A 16,346-nucleotide genomic window follows, 5' to 3' on the forward strand; every position below is an offset into this window, starting at 1 on the left:
TTTACTTAGAATCATCCTAGAAAAAAAGTAAATTTGGGTGGGGGCGTGCATGCTTTCGCTGCGCTTTCCTTGGGTCAATAAGCAGCTGCAATTCCCTCAGTGAACGCCGAGGGGCACCCTCTCCCTCCTCGGTCCTCCTGGAACGCCTTCCCATTTCAGATCGCACAAAGAGCGCGGCCTCTTCCCGGGTGACATCACAAAGGGCCGATTCCCCGCCCCTTCGGCGCCACCACGTGTGTCCCCACGCCCGGCGGCCACCGACTTAGTCCCTCGCCGGCCAGTCTGGTCAGCGGAGGAGGGAGGTTGGCAGTGGCTGGAGGCTTCGCTATGGGAAGTTGTTCCTTTGCTCTCCCGCTCCCAGCCCTCCTCCCTAGTTCTCCGCAGCCGTTGTCGGAGGAGAGCATTGGGAGGCGCGGGTTGCAGCCGCCGCTGCCTCTCCCCGCCGGAGCGGCCGCTCCGCTGGGCAGGTGCTGAGAAACTCCAGAGCTTTCGTCGCCACCTCCGTCCTTTGCCCGGCTGCCTTGCTGCCGCAGTGCATATGGGATGTTGGAGGTAGATGGGCTCCCGGCCGGGAAGGCGGCGGTGGATGCGGCGCTGGGCAGAAGCAGCCGCTGATTCCAGCTGCCCGAGAGCCACGCGCTCCCGGCGCCCCTGCGAGCCTCAGGCTCAGCTATGGGGACCTCTGCGAGCGGCAGCACCGCCCTCGCCTCCTGCAGCCGCATCGCCAGAACCACGATGATCGCGGTTTCCCTCCTCCTGGTGAGCGCTCGGGGGTACCGCGGGCGGCGGCCGGGTGGGAGCTGCAGGCGCGGCTCTCCCGGAGCTGGGCGGGTCCCCGGGCCCGGGTTGCGGGAGGCGCGGGGTCGCGCGGGCTGGGTTAGTGGGCTAGTAAGGGAAGGCAACACACTGGAGGGCTCCTACCGGTCATTTGGGGGAGCCGCAGGGCTCAGCTGGGACTCGGGAATGAAGGCGAATTGTTTCCCTTGCTGCGTTGGAGGAGGTGGCCGCCGGGCTTCCTGCGCATTTCAGGGCTTTTTCCTCTCCTCGCCCCCCTGGTGCTCCTACCCATCTCCCCCTCCCCAGGCACTGGCCACTGCCCCCTCCGTGTAGTGTGGGGCCGGAGCTGCGATGTGCGGCGCCGAGGGATGGCCGCGGCCGCCGCTTTGTTGCAGCTGCAGTGTCATGTCTGGATGCTACCGCAGAGCGAAAGAGTGGTACCGGTGCGCGCCGGACACAGGAGACCGCCGGGTGCACCCGCGCCTTGCATTACCTAGCAGGGCGCAAGCCGCTCCTCCCCTATCTCTGCTCCTTGGCTCGGGTGGATCCCAGTTTCTGCACGCCAAAAAAAAAGAACCCTAGGTCCCACTCTCAGGCGCCTCCAGAGCGTCGGCCCCCAGCCAGCCAGAGCGCTGGCACTTGAGTGGGGGCAGGGGGAGAGAGATCTGCATAAAGGAAGACGAATTTTCTCGTCTTATCCACCCCTCCTTTACCTGTGGCCAGGCAGGTGACCCTGCAGGGAGGGTCAGTTTCCATAAACTGCATTCAGCCCAAAGATTTGCCGTATAAGTAGTCCTTTATCACTTACCTGGTCAAAGCCTGAAACCACCCTTGATCCAAAACTTATCCCCAACTTCCCCAGATCCCGTCCCTTTCTTCCTGAATGTTAGAAGGAGGGGTGAGTTAGGTGGAAGAAAATCTCTTTGAGATCAAACCCCAGAGTCACCATAAGCTTCCCATTCCTATCTTTTCATCTCTCCAGGGAAGATGGAGATTCTCAGCTAAAAACCAAATAAGAACAAAAAACAAGAGTCTGTTTTCTTGGCAGGGTTGTGTAAGGGAAAGGCAGGCTTGCTGTCTCCTTCCTGGAAAGGGTTTAATGCCTGGCCAACCAAGATCTGCTTAGATCCCAGGGCATTGCAGTTGCTATGGCCTGGGAATTCATCCTACAGACACTCTGGTTCCCTGTGTGAGTGTGTGTTTTAAGGGGAAGAGAGAGACTAAAGAAAAGTTTGGTGCTGTGAGCATTTTTAATGAGGCGAATCCCAGTCTCCCTTCTCTCTTTTCTGTCCATTTGTAGTAATGGCAAAGCCAAGATTTGCAGTCTTGAAACAAGTGTGGATGGTGAGCAGCAGGGGGTCTCTTTGAGCAGTGAACTTGGATTGACAGTCTTGGTGTGGAGAGAAACCATCTAAATCCATGCAACAATAACCCTAATATCAGTGGAGTTAGATCTATCCTTGAGTTTCCTCCTCACAGCCTTAGATCTACTGCTCTACCCCACCTCATGCCTGCTAGATCTCCCCAACACATCTGATTACTATGCTCCACATGGAGTCCACTCCTAGATTAACTCTTAAGTCAGGGCGATGTTTCCTTCATTTTACCTTTCAGCGTGAGATAGGTGCTTTACATGAGGCCTTGATGTAATCGCAGTGTAGGTTGCTTTAACCAACTGAGAAAGCGCCCAGCACCTTTTCCTAAATCGTTAAACTCAGTTTATGTAAAAACTGTGCATTGGATTTGTAACTGAACACCTGAGAATTTGCATTTGGCTATCTCTTTAAAAAATGAATTATATAGTAGCGCTTAGAAGCAATCTCAAGGTGTCAACCAAAATAGGAGTCCTTAGTCTCCTGCTAACTCTGTTAGAAAGGCTCTTTAATTCATGGAATAGTTGAACCCATTTTCCTGAAGAGTGACTGAGAGGGTGTAGCAACAAGCAGGATGGGGAGGCAATGTCTTTTACTTTCTCTATCCCGACTCTGCAAGCTCCCATCCTCAGTCAGGAGCGGTGTTAATCTATAACGTGATAATGTTGTGACGTGGTCCTAAGGATTATTTATCCCGCTGGGATTCTTGGCCATGTGAAAATGACAGACACCAAGTACTGGAGCCCAGATAAATATGTCAGGCTTCTCAGAACGCTGCTGGGAGAGGTGGAGAGGTATGTGACCTACCCATATGTTGCAGTTAGATTAAAGAATAATGAACCTGATAAAATGTGCTGTTTATAATGGCTTTCAGTTAACTCCTCTTTCAAATATCTCCCTTATCATGTGGCAATATTTGTTGTCATATTTTTGACACTTTTTCTTGTCACGACAGGCTATATAAAACAGAACTTACTATAAGCTTTAAAAAAACTAATACAGGTATACTTGACGTATATATGACATATAGTATGATTCTATTTATTACATGTCAGGTGCTTTCTGTATAGTAGCTTATATACTCTCAACATCTCTGTGAAGCAGATGATGTTAGCTCCATTTTACAGATGAGAAAATGGAGCCTGCAAAAACTTCATTGGTTTGTCGTGGGCCACACAAATGACGGCACTGGGGCTAGAACCTAGGACTGCCTGACTCCTCAGCTCCTGCTTCCCCCACTCCTGAACCACACTGCCTGTTTCACAACTCCAAATTACTAGATGATGAAATGGAACAACAGAGAAGGCACACTGGGGGAAAGTGGAGAATGACGGTCTGATTTGTTGCAGAATATAAATGAGAATTGCACGAGTGCCTTTGCCAGGAAGTGTTCTTGCTGCTTGCTTCTGAAGAATTGTGTCTGCATGGTATTGGGAAGCAAACCATAAACCGAAAGACAAAATACTGCGTGTCCCAGGCCAAAAGTCTGGAAGGAAGATAAATGAGACCTTTAGGTTTGTGCCAGTGTTAAGGAATGACCTGGAAGGGCTTATCCAGTATCATACGACACACTCAGAGATGTCTTTTGCCCTCAGGGAGCTTGCTTTGCCTGGACAGGTAGAACGTTGGCAGTGGGGTCTTCAGAAGAGAAGGGAGCCATAATTGATAAGGAAATGAGGTCTGAAGTTTTGGAAACTGCTATTCTACATGTATTGTGAATTCCACATAGAGGGACATTTGCTGTAAGAGTCTGTTCAGAAGTGTGGTGGCCTAGAATGCACTACATATTAGTGTTTGTCTCTGTCATTGAGACTGGATGTCTAACTTAGTACCACCTCCTGTTTTTCCCTTATCGAAGTTAATTATCTAGTATCTTGGCACTTGACTTTGGCTGTTTGATTAGGCAGGCACAGAGTGTTCTGGTGGGGGCTGAAGTCCTGAATGGATGCGGTGGCATGTTTAAGTAGAACTTTAAATTAGAACTGATATTATATAAAAAGCTTTTCTCATTTCTGTATGCTTTAACTCTACAATCCTAGAGTGGGAAAGCTGGAGGGGAGAAAAAAAAATTAGCCTACACTGAACACCTTCTCTGAGAGAAGCACTGCCCTAGGCAGTGGGAACCCAGGTATGAATTAGGATTTGGGTCTCGCCCGCAGGTACAATGTATTATATATGGTATATAAAATGTACGTGGCCAGCAGTAGTGCTGGTTGGCTTTCATTCTCTTCTATAGAATTGGTGGATGAATGTACTAAAAGCAATACATGAAATGTGGTTGATGTTAAAATCTTTCAACTACTTGAAGTAACTTTGGCTGTTAATCTGAAAGTCAGAGGAAGAAAAATCTTCCATGTTTCAGAATAAGATACATTAGCCTCGGTAGGGAGAATGACATAATCAGCAGACTAGGGAATGCAGACTTGTACTGGAATGCAGGTTTTCTGACTTAACCCAGGAATCTCCCATCCTGTTGTCAAAATGTATAGAATGGGATCAAACTTTTTAATCTGAACAGTTTCTAAAGGCATATGGCTGAATCTACCTCAGGTTCAGTCTAAAACGAACAGAAAAACAAACCTCCGGTGTAAATAAAATACACAAGCAAACTAAACCAGCCAGAAAAAAATTCCTTGTAATGGAATGTATACTAACCTAAATTGAGAAAAAAAGCCCGAGAGTAAACAGGCAGAGATCTAACAATTGACTAAATTACATGTTAGTTTGATTAAATTTGGGCAAAGTTGATCAACTAGCTGGATACGCTAAGCACAGTTAATGCCATATTTTCCAGGACAGTTTGCAGAAGGCTCCTTTCTACAAGTATGTCCTTATTGTATAGGGGCAAGTAGGTGTGACCTACTAGACTGGCTCTAGCAGGTGGCTGTACTTTCTGCATTGTGGATTAGAAGGCAGAGACCTCACACTTGAACTTCACACTTGACTCAGTTCGTGAAGATGAGAGGTAAAGCCTCTTTGGAGACGCCATAGGCAAGTCGCAAATTGGTTTTGTACTCAGCTGGCCCTTTATAAAGCGTGTGAACTATAATTGGCTTAAGTAACTGTTATTAAATTATTTTCTTGGTAACGGGAAATGGTCAGATGCATCATCAGACTTTTTGGGGGGCCAGTATGAATTAAGTGACTTTTCACCATGAAAACTGCAATGCCTGACAAATTCTGGTGGTGCCAGATCACCAGCAACTTCCTGGCAAACTCAGGTGCTTCTCTTCTGTGGCAAGAAGAACCCAGGTTATCCGATGTGTTCGATGACCATTTGGAGCAGACTCAGTCTGGACCACCAGGCACAGGTATGTCTGTTTGACAACATGAAAACTGCAGCCTCACTAGGAGTCAACTTGGTGCCCAAAATTGAATCTCCATTTAGCATTAGCAGGATACTGGGCGTTGTTGCTGCTGGAGTAGCAACTGCTGAGCTTTGATTCTTTAGGAATAGGGGCGAGATCATGAATAAATACCGGCCTTTCCCCAGTGTTTGTATTTGTCAAATATCAAAAATAAACAGGAATCCTAAGTTGGCTTGAATCCTGCCACCTGGCTTTCCTACCACTTCCCATTTCCAGCCTGAGTCCAAGAGGAGAGGAGCTGGGCAGAGGTTATAACCCGGGAGGAACCTGGCAGATGTCTGTGAGTGTGTGCTGGACTTGGGGCTGTAGAGAGGTGGGGCTCACTTTTATTAAGCTGTTGATTCAAAGCAGTAGTGATCTCACTTTTCTTGTGGGGTGCTAAAGGTCACTAGGAACGGTTCACCCTCCCTGGATTTTGGCTATCTGGATTTTTTTTTGTTTTGTTTTTTTAACATGTCAGCATCCTGGCCTTGGAGATGATAGATGTTGGCAGTGGTGGGAAAGTTGCACTCAGACGGACCCCAGACAGGGTGGGTTGTTAAGGCACTGAGCTACAGCCCCATCTTTTCTTTAGCATATTTGAATTATGTGTAAGAATGTTCTAAACAAAAGCAGGAGTGGGGACTTAGTAAGCTAAGTCATTGCAAGGCTCATTATCTGATCTTCATATAATTTCTGCCGCCAGAACTGCTTGGTGGCTCGCTCAGTTGCTTGGAACCATTTGCAAATCTGTTTTGGGAGGAGGAACATGAGTTCAACGGATTTAGGAGAGAGGAGAGGAGTGAGTCCATGAGTCCCGGAATCCAATGAGAGCAGCCATGCTTTCAAGAGGGCTTTAGCACTGAGAACTCAAAGGGGAGGGATATTAGTGGCTGTTAATATTAATCTTTGATATTGATATTATGAGCTCCTGTTTACTGAGTACTTATCATAGATATTGTGTTGCATACCTTCTACAAATGATCTCTGTAAATCTTACACGTCCAAGAGGTAGTAGCCTTAGCCCCATTTTGTGGATTAAGGACTGAGGCTCAAGAGAGGTTACGGTCAAGAAATTGGCAACTGCTAGAGAGAGGATTCAAATCTCAGCGACTGTGGCTTCACGCACACTGCTCTTTTTGCCAAGTTGTGGGTAGGGGACGCATAACCTTAACTTACTGGAATTTTGTTTCCTGTTAAGGGAATGAGTTTACCCGAGAGTTGAACATTCTCTTTCCATCCGATGAGCACTTCTGTTCCATTATGGCACTTGGAAGTTTAGCCAAAACAGCTGATTATAAATTAAGAGCAACCTGTATGTGTGTGTGTGTGTGTGTGTGTGTGTGTGTGTGTGTGTGTGTGTGTGGATTGAAAGGGAGAGGGCGTGGAGTCATTGGCAAGCATTTTCCTATGGTGTGACTCTGACGGGCAATGGTGCCATGGTTAAGACGGAAAGATACTCTTGCAAATTGAAATGTTATAAATAGGGAATGGATACTTTGCTTTCCTGCTCCTTGGGTCATTTTGAAAAATATTTGCTTAGTGAGTAACAGTGTGACATGAGTTCTGCTTACCAATGTAGTTTCACCTCACTTATCCTGAGAAATTGAGGACCTTTTAGGGTTTTCTTTGCTGCCAATCTGATTATTTGTATAGGATTAGTGCATGGGTTGGCATCATCTGTTGTTAGTATTTCCTTTGTTAACTTTCATTTCAGGTCTCTTAGAAACTGGTTTAACTCCATGGCTGTGTGAGGTTTATCACACTCCCTTGTACAGCTCTCCTAAGCAAGCTTTTAAACCTATCTCTTCATAGATTGTAGATACTATAGAAAGGCAAAGGGTGAGAGGAAATTTAATCACTGGTTCAGGGCAAGAGGTTGGAATTCTGATCTCCCAAAGGAACTCTGAGACAAGGCCATTATCTGATTTCCTCCTTAGTATGGCCAGGTCAGCTTAATCAGGATTAAGAGAGGCAGAGGTGGGATGGTTGGGAAGGGGGACCCAAAAGCAAATGGTGACAGGTTCTCAGAATAACTTAATTGGTTATTATTCACTCCTTGCTCTTTTACTTCTAGAAGTCCAGGGCTTCTCTCTCCTCTTGGGTTAAAAATCTGGTCCAGGAAAAATACCAAATCATTCAAGGTTCGGGTGTGCTTCTTTCCTCATTTGGAATGCTCAGGGCTAATGTTGTTATTCCATTTCAACTTCTCAAAGACGACAGACAATGTGCTATTCATCTTTGTGTTTCTGGCTCAATGCCATGACACATAGTAGTTAAGCAGTAAATGATTGTTGAATGAATTCCAGAAGGATCTTGCCCTAAACTAACTCTTCACTCTAGACAAGTTAGAGGGCAGTTGGAGCTTGAGCTATATCTCACTACTGTGAGCTACAATTCAAGGGTATTTGAGTTATTAACAGAGAACAGTTTAGACATAAGCTAGTTGGCAGGCTAGGAGAACCTAGTGGGCACGTGTCTTCCCAATTCATTTCTTTGACAGTGTACACATATTTACATGTAGTTAAAACTAATGTGTGCACACTTGCTTGTAGTCTTCCTCTCTTTATGTAGGTATTTCTGTTACCTTACAGAGATATATTTCTATTTTTCATTTATATTGAATACATCTTTATGGCGCATGTCTTAAATGTCAGGCATTGCTAGACATTGAGTATATGATAGTAAAAGGCTGTTCATGGTTCCTCCTTCTTGAAGTTCATACTTTATCAGGGAAGACAGAAGGAGGGATGGGTAAGAAGGACAAGCTTTCTTAGAGTGGAGGGAAAAGTGTGCCAGTAAGAGGGAACAGCATGTAAACGGCCCAGAGGTAAGAAAGAGCCTTCATGTTCACAGAATAGAAAAAGAGGGCCATGGCTGCTGGTGCTCAGTGAACAGGGGCAAAGGATGTGTGGATTGAGGTTGAAGAGGTAGTCAGAGGCCAGGTCGTACAAGACCTTTAAAAGTGTGAAAGTGTCGGGACATCACTCTGAGTACAGTGGGAAGAAGGGTTATAAATACGGCTTCACTTAGATTTTTTTGAAGATCACTCTGGCAGCTCTGTGAAGAATGGATTAGAGGGGGAAGTGTAGAAGCAGGAGGCCTGCTGGGATCTTTTGCTGTGGGCAGGGGAGAGATGATGGTTGTGGGGTGATTACCAGATAGATCTGAAAGATTCTGAAAAGTTTACTAATGATGAGATATGAGGGGACAGGTGGGGTGGAAGGAAATCGGACATCAAGGCTGATGCCCTGGTTCCTGGGTTGAATCTTTGGTGGTCTGATTACTTTGAAGGGGAATGCTGGGGGAGGAGTGGGTGGGATTGGGGAACCCAAAGTTTAGATGTGTATTAGTAAGTTTGAGGTACACATGGTTCATGTCCGCTCAAGCCTTCAGGCCCGCCATTTTTAATACCCGCCTCTCCTCCCGTTGGCCGTGTGTTGATCCATCCCACTGTGGTCAGATGCTTGGATTGCTTTTCCCCCACTGCAGGCAAGCAGCACTAATGAAGTTGTCTCTGTACAAACCAATTGCTCTTTTTCCTTTTGGATTGTTCCCAAAAGTGAGGTGTATTTGAGGTGCCTCCCCCAAAGATTTGAGGTCACAGGAAATGAATGAACCGTTTCTATGGCTCTTGCTGCATATTTCTAGATTGTCTATAGAACGACAGTTCCTTCAGAGTGCCACCAGCAACCAATAAATGTGCCTTCTATCCCACAAGCCTGCCAGCATTGGAACTCATCATTTTAATTTATTTATGCTGCTTTGCTGTAGATACGTAAGCATCCTTGCTTGTGCAAATCCGCATTCCAGTATTTGCTAGGGATGTCATCATTTAACCTTTGCAATTTCTCCCGTCGCCCTCTGTCTTGACAGTTGAGGGGAATTTGTTGTTAACCTCATTTGCATTGATTCTTTACATTTTCGGTTATAAGCTTGTATTAGCTGTATATGGCTCATACTTTTTCATTCTACGTTTAATATTATTATATTTAATAACACAAAAATTTAGATTAGTATTCTTAAATCCATTTTCTTTTTGTGTCTGAGACTATCTTCTTTGTTGTTGGTGCTAATTTTGTTTTTAATAGTCAGGAATCGATCTCTTTACAGATGGGCTAAATAAACTATTGTGATCACTTTGCATTTTATGTTTGATCTTTTTAATGTTGGGTTTGTTGACTTTTCTGGACTTTAGCGCCATGTTGGTGGTGAGAACTACATCAGTGTCTTCTGCAGGATGTTGATACACGTTGCAGTGAGTAAAGGATCGCATGGTCAAATAAGTTTGGGAAATGCTGGGTCCAATGAGGTCACCATTTTCTGCAGCCCTCTTGCAGGGCTTCTTGGAGCCATCAAGAGGCTAATATTAATTGTGCCTCTCCAAGAGAGGGCTGTAATCAGGAGCATTTCCTAAACTTTTAGACCAGGGATTGGTAAACTTTATCTGTAAAGAGCTACAAAGTAAGTATTTGTGGCTTTGTGGGCCACGTGGTCTCTGTGGAAACTGCTCAACTCAGTCTTTCTAGTACCTTGAAAGCAGCCCTAAGCCACACCTAAAAGAACGGCTGTGGCTTTGTGCCAATAAAACTTGATTTAGGGACACTGAAATTTGAATTTCAAATAATTTTCGTGTGTCACAAAAATATTGTCCTTCTTTTGATCCCCCCCCCACACACACACCCAACTATTTAAAATGTAAAAACCATTCTTAGCTGTGGGCCATAAAAAAGCAGGCCGCTGGCCAGAGTTTGTTCACCCATGTTGTAGACCTTAGGATCATTAACGTCTTGTGGGACTAGATCAGGGAAACTCACTCTGGAAAGCGCTTACTTAAATTCTGTCCCGTTTGTCTAAAGTATACTTCATAGTAAATCCGCTCTCCTCTCTTCTGTGTTCTCATTTGCTGTGCACTAAGTTTATATTTTAAATCAGTTTTGAAACGCTCCCTTGTTTGTCTTTTACCCCATTGTTGTACGGTCTGAATTTTTTGTTTTGTAATACGCTCCAAGTCTAGTAAGGGTATGTTTTCGGATTACAGCTTTTTAAAATCTGGAGTCTTTGACACATTTCTCAGGAAGTGGAAATTGGCATTTTAACTGGGGGAATTTTAAAAGATTCCCGAAGGAATGACGCGAAAATATAGTAAAATGATAAGTAGGATGATAATTAAAATAACTAACATTTATGGAGCACTTAACTTGTGTCACACATGTACGATCCGCTTTATCCGTATTAAAAATTAATTCTGAAACCCTCTTAGGAGAGTAGGTGTTACTATTATCTCCGTTATACTAATGAGGAAACAGAGACACAGGGTTGAGTCCCTTGCCCAGCTCCCCCAGGTAGAACTGTGTCTGCTCAGCATACTCCAGGCTAAAATATTTTGTTTATGCTTTCATGCTGGAGCTGTTGCACTGGCTGGTGTTGTTAGTTTTGCCTTGGTTTCATATAAGGATTCTATAAATTCTTAGTGAGCGTAGAAGAATATTTCCCCAAACCTTTACCACTGTCAGTTAATAAAATGGGTTCTCCGTGTAGGTGAGGGTCTTCACCAATAGAAATGGCAATTGCAGTGGATGGGAGGAGATGAAGTTCTGTGGTCCAAGGACTGAATGCTGAGTGTACACACTCTTTTTTCTGCATTGCAGGTTCCAGGGAAGACAGCATGTGGGTTAATTAAGTCTTGCCCTTTTTTCCCTTTTCCCGGTGTCTCCTAAGCTTGCCTCCTTCCAGTCCTATAGTCAGCACATTCTCGCTTTGGCATTCTCTATATTTGCAGCTTTAACAACAGTCCTCCTTTTGCCCTGGCAACAGACGACTTTTCTCTCTCTCTCTCTCTCTCTCTCTCTCTCTCTCTCTCTCTCTCTCTCTTTAAATCAGAGAGGGTAGTAGGAATTGCAAGAGCCAACCAAATTTATATAACATAACTGGGGACAGTTCTGTTTGTGCTTTGTGGATGCTTTACCTTTAGAGCTTTCCTCTTCATACATTCTTTTTCTCCCTTCAAACTTAGAGAATTCCCCGTAGTCAGTGCCTTGCTGTTACTTATTTAATGTGATGCTCAAAATAAAATGGTCAGAAATTCTGGAGGTGTCTAGCTTTGCCTGGCTTTTGCCTTTTGATCATGTGTTAGCATGTTTTATCGTCACCATCTCAGGAGTCACTTGGTTGCCTTGTCTCTGTTATACTATCCATCGTAACTGAGATTCCTCTTAAAATACTAGTTTTATGCAGCGTTAAAATTTTTGTCCATATTAAACTCATAAGCAGCCTTCCTGCTCATCCGTTATGAATAGACAAAAGGTTATCACTACATTCAGTTTCAACATTTTTTATTAAAAAATGTTTGGAATTTGTAAGAAACAAGAATGACATAAATATGTTATACTTGTAAACTGCAAGAAAATTTTTTTTCCTCATTTGTTTAAAGGATGAGGTCATGGTATAAGAATTGTTAAAAGACAAATTGGCATCAATGTTCTGACATGTATTAGCACTGGCTGCTTTTTATCTTCAGTCAGGCCCATCTCTGTGCCCTAAAGCAGAAGTGAGTGACACTAGGACAGGTATGTGAGTCACCACAGTGAGTGCAGTGATCCTGGAAGCCCTTATAGCTGGCCATTTTAGAGCAACCTCTCTTCCTGCCTGTGACATTTGTTTTGTCCTAGGTTTTACCTTTTAATCACTCAATAAATATTTATAGCGTGCTTACATCCTGTACAGTTTGGATGGTACACTGTTTGCTCATTTATCCGTTATTGTTGGTGAAAGAAGTGTCCTGAATCAATGAACATTTCCAAATAACTAAAGTTTAAGCTCGGATGGAACATAGGTTACTTCTGGAGAACAATCTTATTCTACTGCTTATAATTCTAAACATTGAGTTAGTGTTTGTTTGTTTTTTAATAAAATGGAGGGGGGATGTTTTAAACTCTTCATTACATTTGTTTGTCATCTTAAGCACCATGCTGAGCATAATTCTTATAAGCCCGTTATGGTTCTGTTAAAACAGAATGATATCATCAGGGTCTTTGGAGGTGAAGCGAATGATTTGCCCTTACACCAAAGGAGCCAGACGGCTATGCCTCTGAGTTATGGAGCCTATGTGGTGGAGGCCTTTTGGTTTTCTCGCAGAAGTTGCTTTTATATCTGTGCTCATCTCCAACAATCTCATCTCCCACCACACTTTATTTTGCTGCTTCTAATTATTTACAGTCTGCAAATCCATTCATTCATTTAGTCAACAAACACTTGTCAGGTATGCCTTGAATTGGGTATTGTCCTTGAGTGCTTGGGTAGCCTCTGTATGTAAAAACAGACTCTATCCTTCCCCTCACGGAGCTTGTGGTCCACAGAGGAAGACACACTAAATGGATAAATTTAGTGTGACTATAAAATTATGGGAGTGATATAGGAAAGCAAAAAGGAATGAGGGGAGACAGTGAAACCCAATTTAAGCGAGGAGGAGAGGGGAGGGCGGGCCAGGGGTGGCATTTAGAGGATGTCCTGTCTCGTGTGAAAGATTTTTGCATTTCATTCTGAGTCATGTGGAAAGCCGTTGAGAGTTTTAAGCAGGGATGAAAGTTATCAGATTTGGTGTGTGAGTGAGAGTGGATGCCAGGAAAGAAAGCCAAGAACTGAATACCCACTGATGGATTCTAGAAGAGGCCTGAGGCTTCCTGTGAGGGAGCTCTGGATCCCTTCATTTTTTGGTATTTCTTTTGACTGATCAGTGCAGGTATTGGCAGACTTTTGTTTCCTAAAAGGGTCATATAGTAAATATCTTAAGTTTGCGGGCCATATGGTCTCTTTTGCAACTCTCCAGCCCTGCCATTGTCGCATGAAAGCAGCCATATAGGTAACACCTAAATGAATGGCTGGGTTCCAATAAAACTTATTTGCAAGAACAAGTGGCACGCAGGATTTAGTTTGCTGACCCGTGGCTCAGAGGATGCTTTATTTATTTTGATGCTCTTCATTTTGAGGTGGTTGAGCAAGGGAGGAAGTGCAATCTGCGTGGTTGTCCCTCGCCTTGAACTGCTTACAATCATTATGTGAAGATAAACACATACACTTATGAGGCCATCAACAAACATTACAAGACAATATGTCATTAGGTACCAAAATGACGAACCGAAACAGGAAATGTGATGAACAGTTTGCTCATCTGTTTGGAATCTGGGTGTCTAGGAAATGTTGTAAAGGCTTCATGGCGAAGGTGGAGCTTGACAATTGCAGTAAAACCAGGTCCAACTGATCTTAAGGCAGAGGCTGGACAGGAACACGTGTTGTGTTTTCTAACTCTTTGCCCAGGTATTCGTTTTTCTTCTTTAGGTCTGTTCCTCCCACAGGCAGAAAATACATATATCGTATTAATGTTCATACTATATCGTATTAATACTATGTCATATTAGTAGGGAAGAAGAGGAGTGACAGGTTCCAAGTTATGGGTTGTATGGAGACTTCTTTTGTCCGTGAAGACAGCTGTCTCAAAAGACAGAGCAGCATGGTTGTACCTGTCATTTGGGATGAGAAAGAAAGAAAAGAGAAACTGGGGCGGGGAGTGGGAAGGGGAGGAGGGGAATCTGGAATATAGAAAAATGCACGCATACACTGAAATATGAACAAGCAGGCAATCTGCATGTCCTCAGAAGGAAGTGTCTAAATTAAGGCATATCCATACTGTTGAAAAGAACTTGACCACTATAAAGAATGAAGTAGTCTCTATGTTTTGACACAAAAAGAGTTCAGTGGTGCAGTATTAGAAGATGAACAAAATAAAATCACAGGACAGTATGTATGGCCGGTCCACTTTAGATATGGAAAATGAAATCAAACCCAAAGCAACCGAAACAGTCAACTTAAAGTATGTGTGTATGCGTTACGTGTAAATGCTCAGAAAAGGGTCTGGAAAGATGTGCGTCAAAATGAGTTTCTCTGAGGATGGGTGGATTTGAGCAGATACCTAAACCATTTTATTCTATTTTGTAATTGTTAGAATTATTACAAGAATGTTTGTTTTTGTTATTAAAAACAATAATGAAAAAAGAACAATATTCAAACAAAAAGTGCCAGGTTGGCAAAGAGGTGGGAGGCGGGAGGGGCTCTGATAGGGGAACTGGGCTGTCTCCAGAGTGTTTCTCAGAATCAGAAAAGATTCAAGCCAAAGGGGTCAGGCCTTGGTTCAGTGGGTCCAAAAGTTGGTTGGGCATCAGAATTGCTTGGAAAGCTTAAAAACAACAACAAAACAAAATAAATTCCTGTCCCCACTGCAGACCCACATGATCTCAGGCGATGGGACTGAAGATGTGAATTTTTTCAAAAGCTTCCCAGGTAATTTTGATGCTGTGCTTGAGGCCTGAGTCTTTGGGGGAACCTCTGATTTAATTTTTCTGCCTCTACAAATGAGGGAATTAAGGCTCTTAATCAGGTAGAACTCAGCCTTGGGTGTTGTGGCTCCTGTTCTCTTGCACTTTTCGATGACCGTGTCCCTTGATTCAGGTATTTTCCCTAACAGTAGCTTCTAAGTATCAGCTAAATTTGTGTTTACATTTTATAGGGAACATTATTAAATACTGTTTTTGAACGTGGTCCCCCTCCTCCCTACTACCCATTGCTTCACCCCCAGAGTCATCTTTGGGAATAATTTTTACATTGTTTTAATTTTCTTAGAAACCAGAGGGTTGCCACCAGGCTAATGGAAAAAGCTCTCGTTTTAGGTCACGAGTCTTCAATTGACTAAATGGCCTTAAGAAAATAACATGTCTCAGGTGCCACCTGTGTCTCTGTTAAGGGACAGGGACATTGCCACCTCTTCCTCTTAACAGGGTTTCATTGAGGACGAAGAGCCCAGGGAACAGTTCCTCCAGCTTTGTAGCTCAGATGGGTGTAGCCGTGAACTTTAGAATCGAAGGAGCTCTTAGACAGGTCCCACTAGTACAGTGATTTTCAAACTTTATTTAGGAGTAACCCTTCCTCCTAATGAATTCGTATGTGGAAGTCCCCTTAGTCAATTGGTGAATCAGCAGCTCTGTTTGAAGCAGAGATGGTGAGCTTGGATCCCTACCTCCTGTCCCTGCCCGTGAACCTGAGGTACACCCTCCCAGCCCTTGGGACAGTCCTGAAAACTTTGTTTTGTTTTGTGGTCTCTTGAGTCTGGTTTGAAAACCATTGACTTCTTCCTACTTTTCCTTCCATAGGTAATCATTCCCCAAATCCAGCTGATCTGACCTCGTATCTGTTGCTTTCTCCTCTTTCTATGGCCTCCACTCTAGTCCAGGGCACCCCCAAGTCTACCTTGGCTTTCGTCGTCTAAGTGGGTTTTCTCATCTGATCTCCCCGACACTACTTTCACCTTCCACCCTCAGCCAGACAACTTTTTTTATTCACAAACGTGATTATAAGCCCCTATCCCCAACCTCCTATATAAACAAAGTGACTTCTCATCGTGTTTTGGGTTAGGATCAAATTGCAGAGCTTCTCCACGATTAACTATGGCCTGTGCTGCACCTTGAGGTGTAGAGCTACATGCGCTTTTTAATTCCTGAGCTGACTAACATCCCTTCAGCTTCAGACTTTTGTTCTGGGGCTCCTTCTGCCTAATCCCTCTCCATTCCCCTGCCCAGAGGTAAGTTGTCCTCCATCATTCAGAAGTACCCCAAGACACAGCTCCAACATTCCTCAGCTAGGAAGTGCTGCCAAAACCCCCTCTCACAGGACTCTGTTTCTCTTTCTCAGCAGTCACCTCAATTCTAATTAAGTAATTACTGATGTAATTAGTTGTTTCTGTCTGCCCTGCTTTAAAAGGTATACTCTGCAAGGGTTGGAACAGAGCTTGCAAGGTTCT

General features: G+C 44.1%; 1 protein-coding gene across 1 annotated transcript in view; it reads left to right on the forward strand.

The window, feature by feature from the left end:
* Positions 1-279: 279 nt before the first annotated feature.
* TNFRSF21 (TNF receptor superfamily member 21) overlaps positions 280-16,346 on the forward strand; it is a 67,128-nt gene continuing 51,061 nt past the window's right edge. The window contains exon 1 of the mRNA XM_019734754.3: positions 280-759. Coding sequence (XP_019590313.3) covers positions 673-759 — 87 coding nt within the window. The 5' untranslated portion in view covers positions 280-672. The remainder of the gene's footprint in view (positions 760-16,346) is intronic.

This window comes from Rhinolophus sinicus, chromosome 2, assembly GCF_057876585.1.
Source record: "Rhinolophus sinicus isolate RSI-liver-muscle chromosome 2, RSI-T2T, whole genome shotgun sequence".
In the NCBI taxonomy this organism is placed as follows: Eukaryota; Metazoa; Chordata; class Mammalia; order Chiroptera; family Rhinolophidae; genus Rhinolophus; species Rhinolophus sinicus.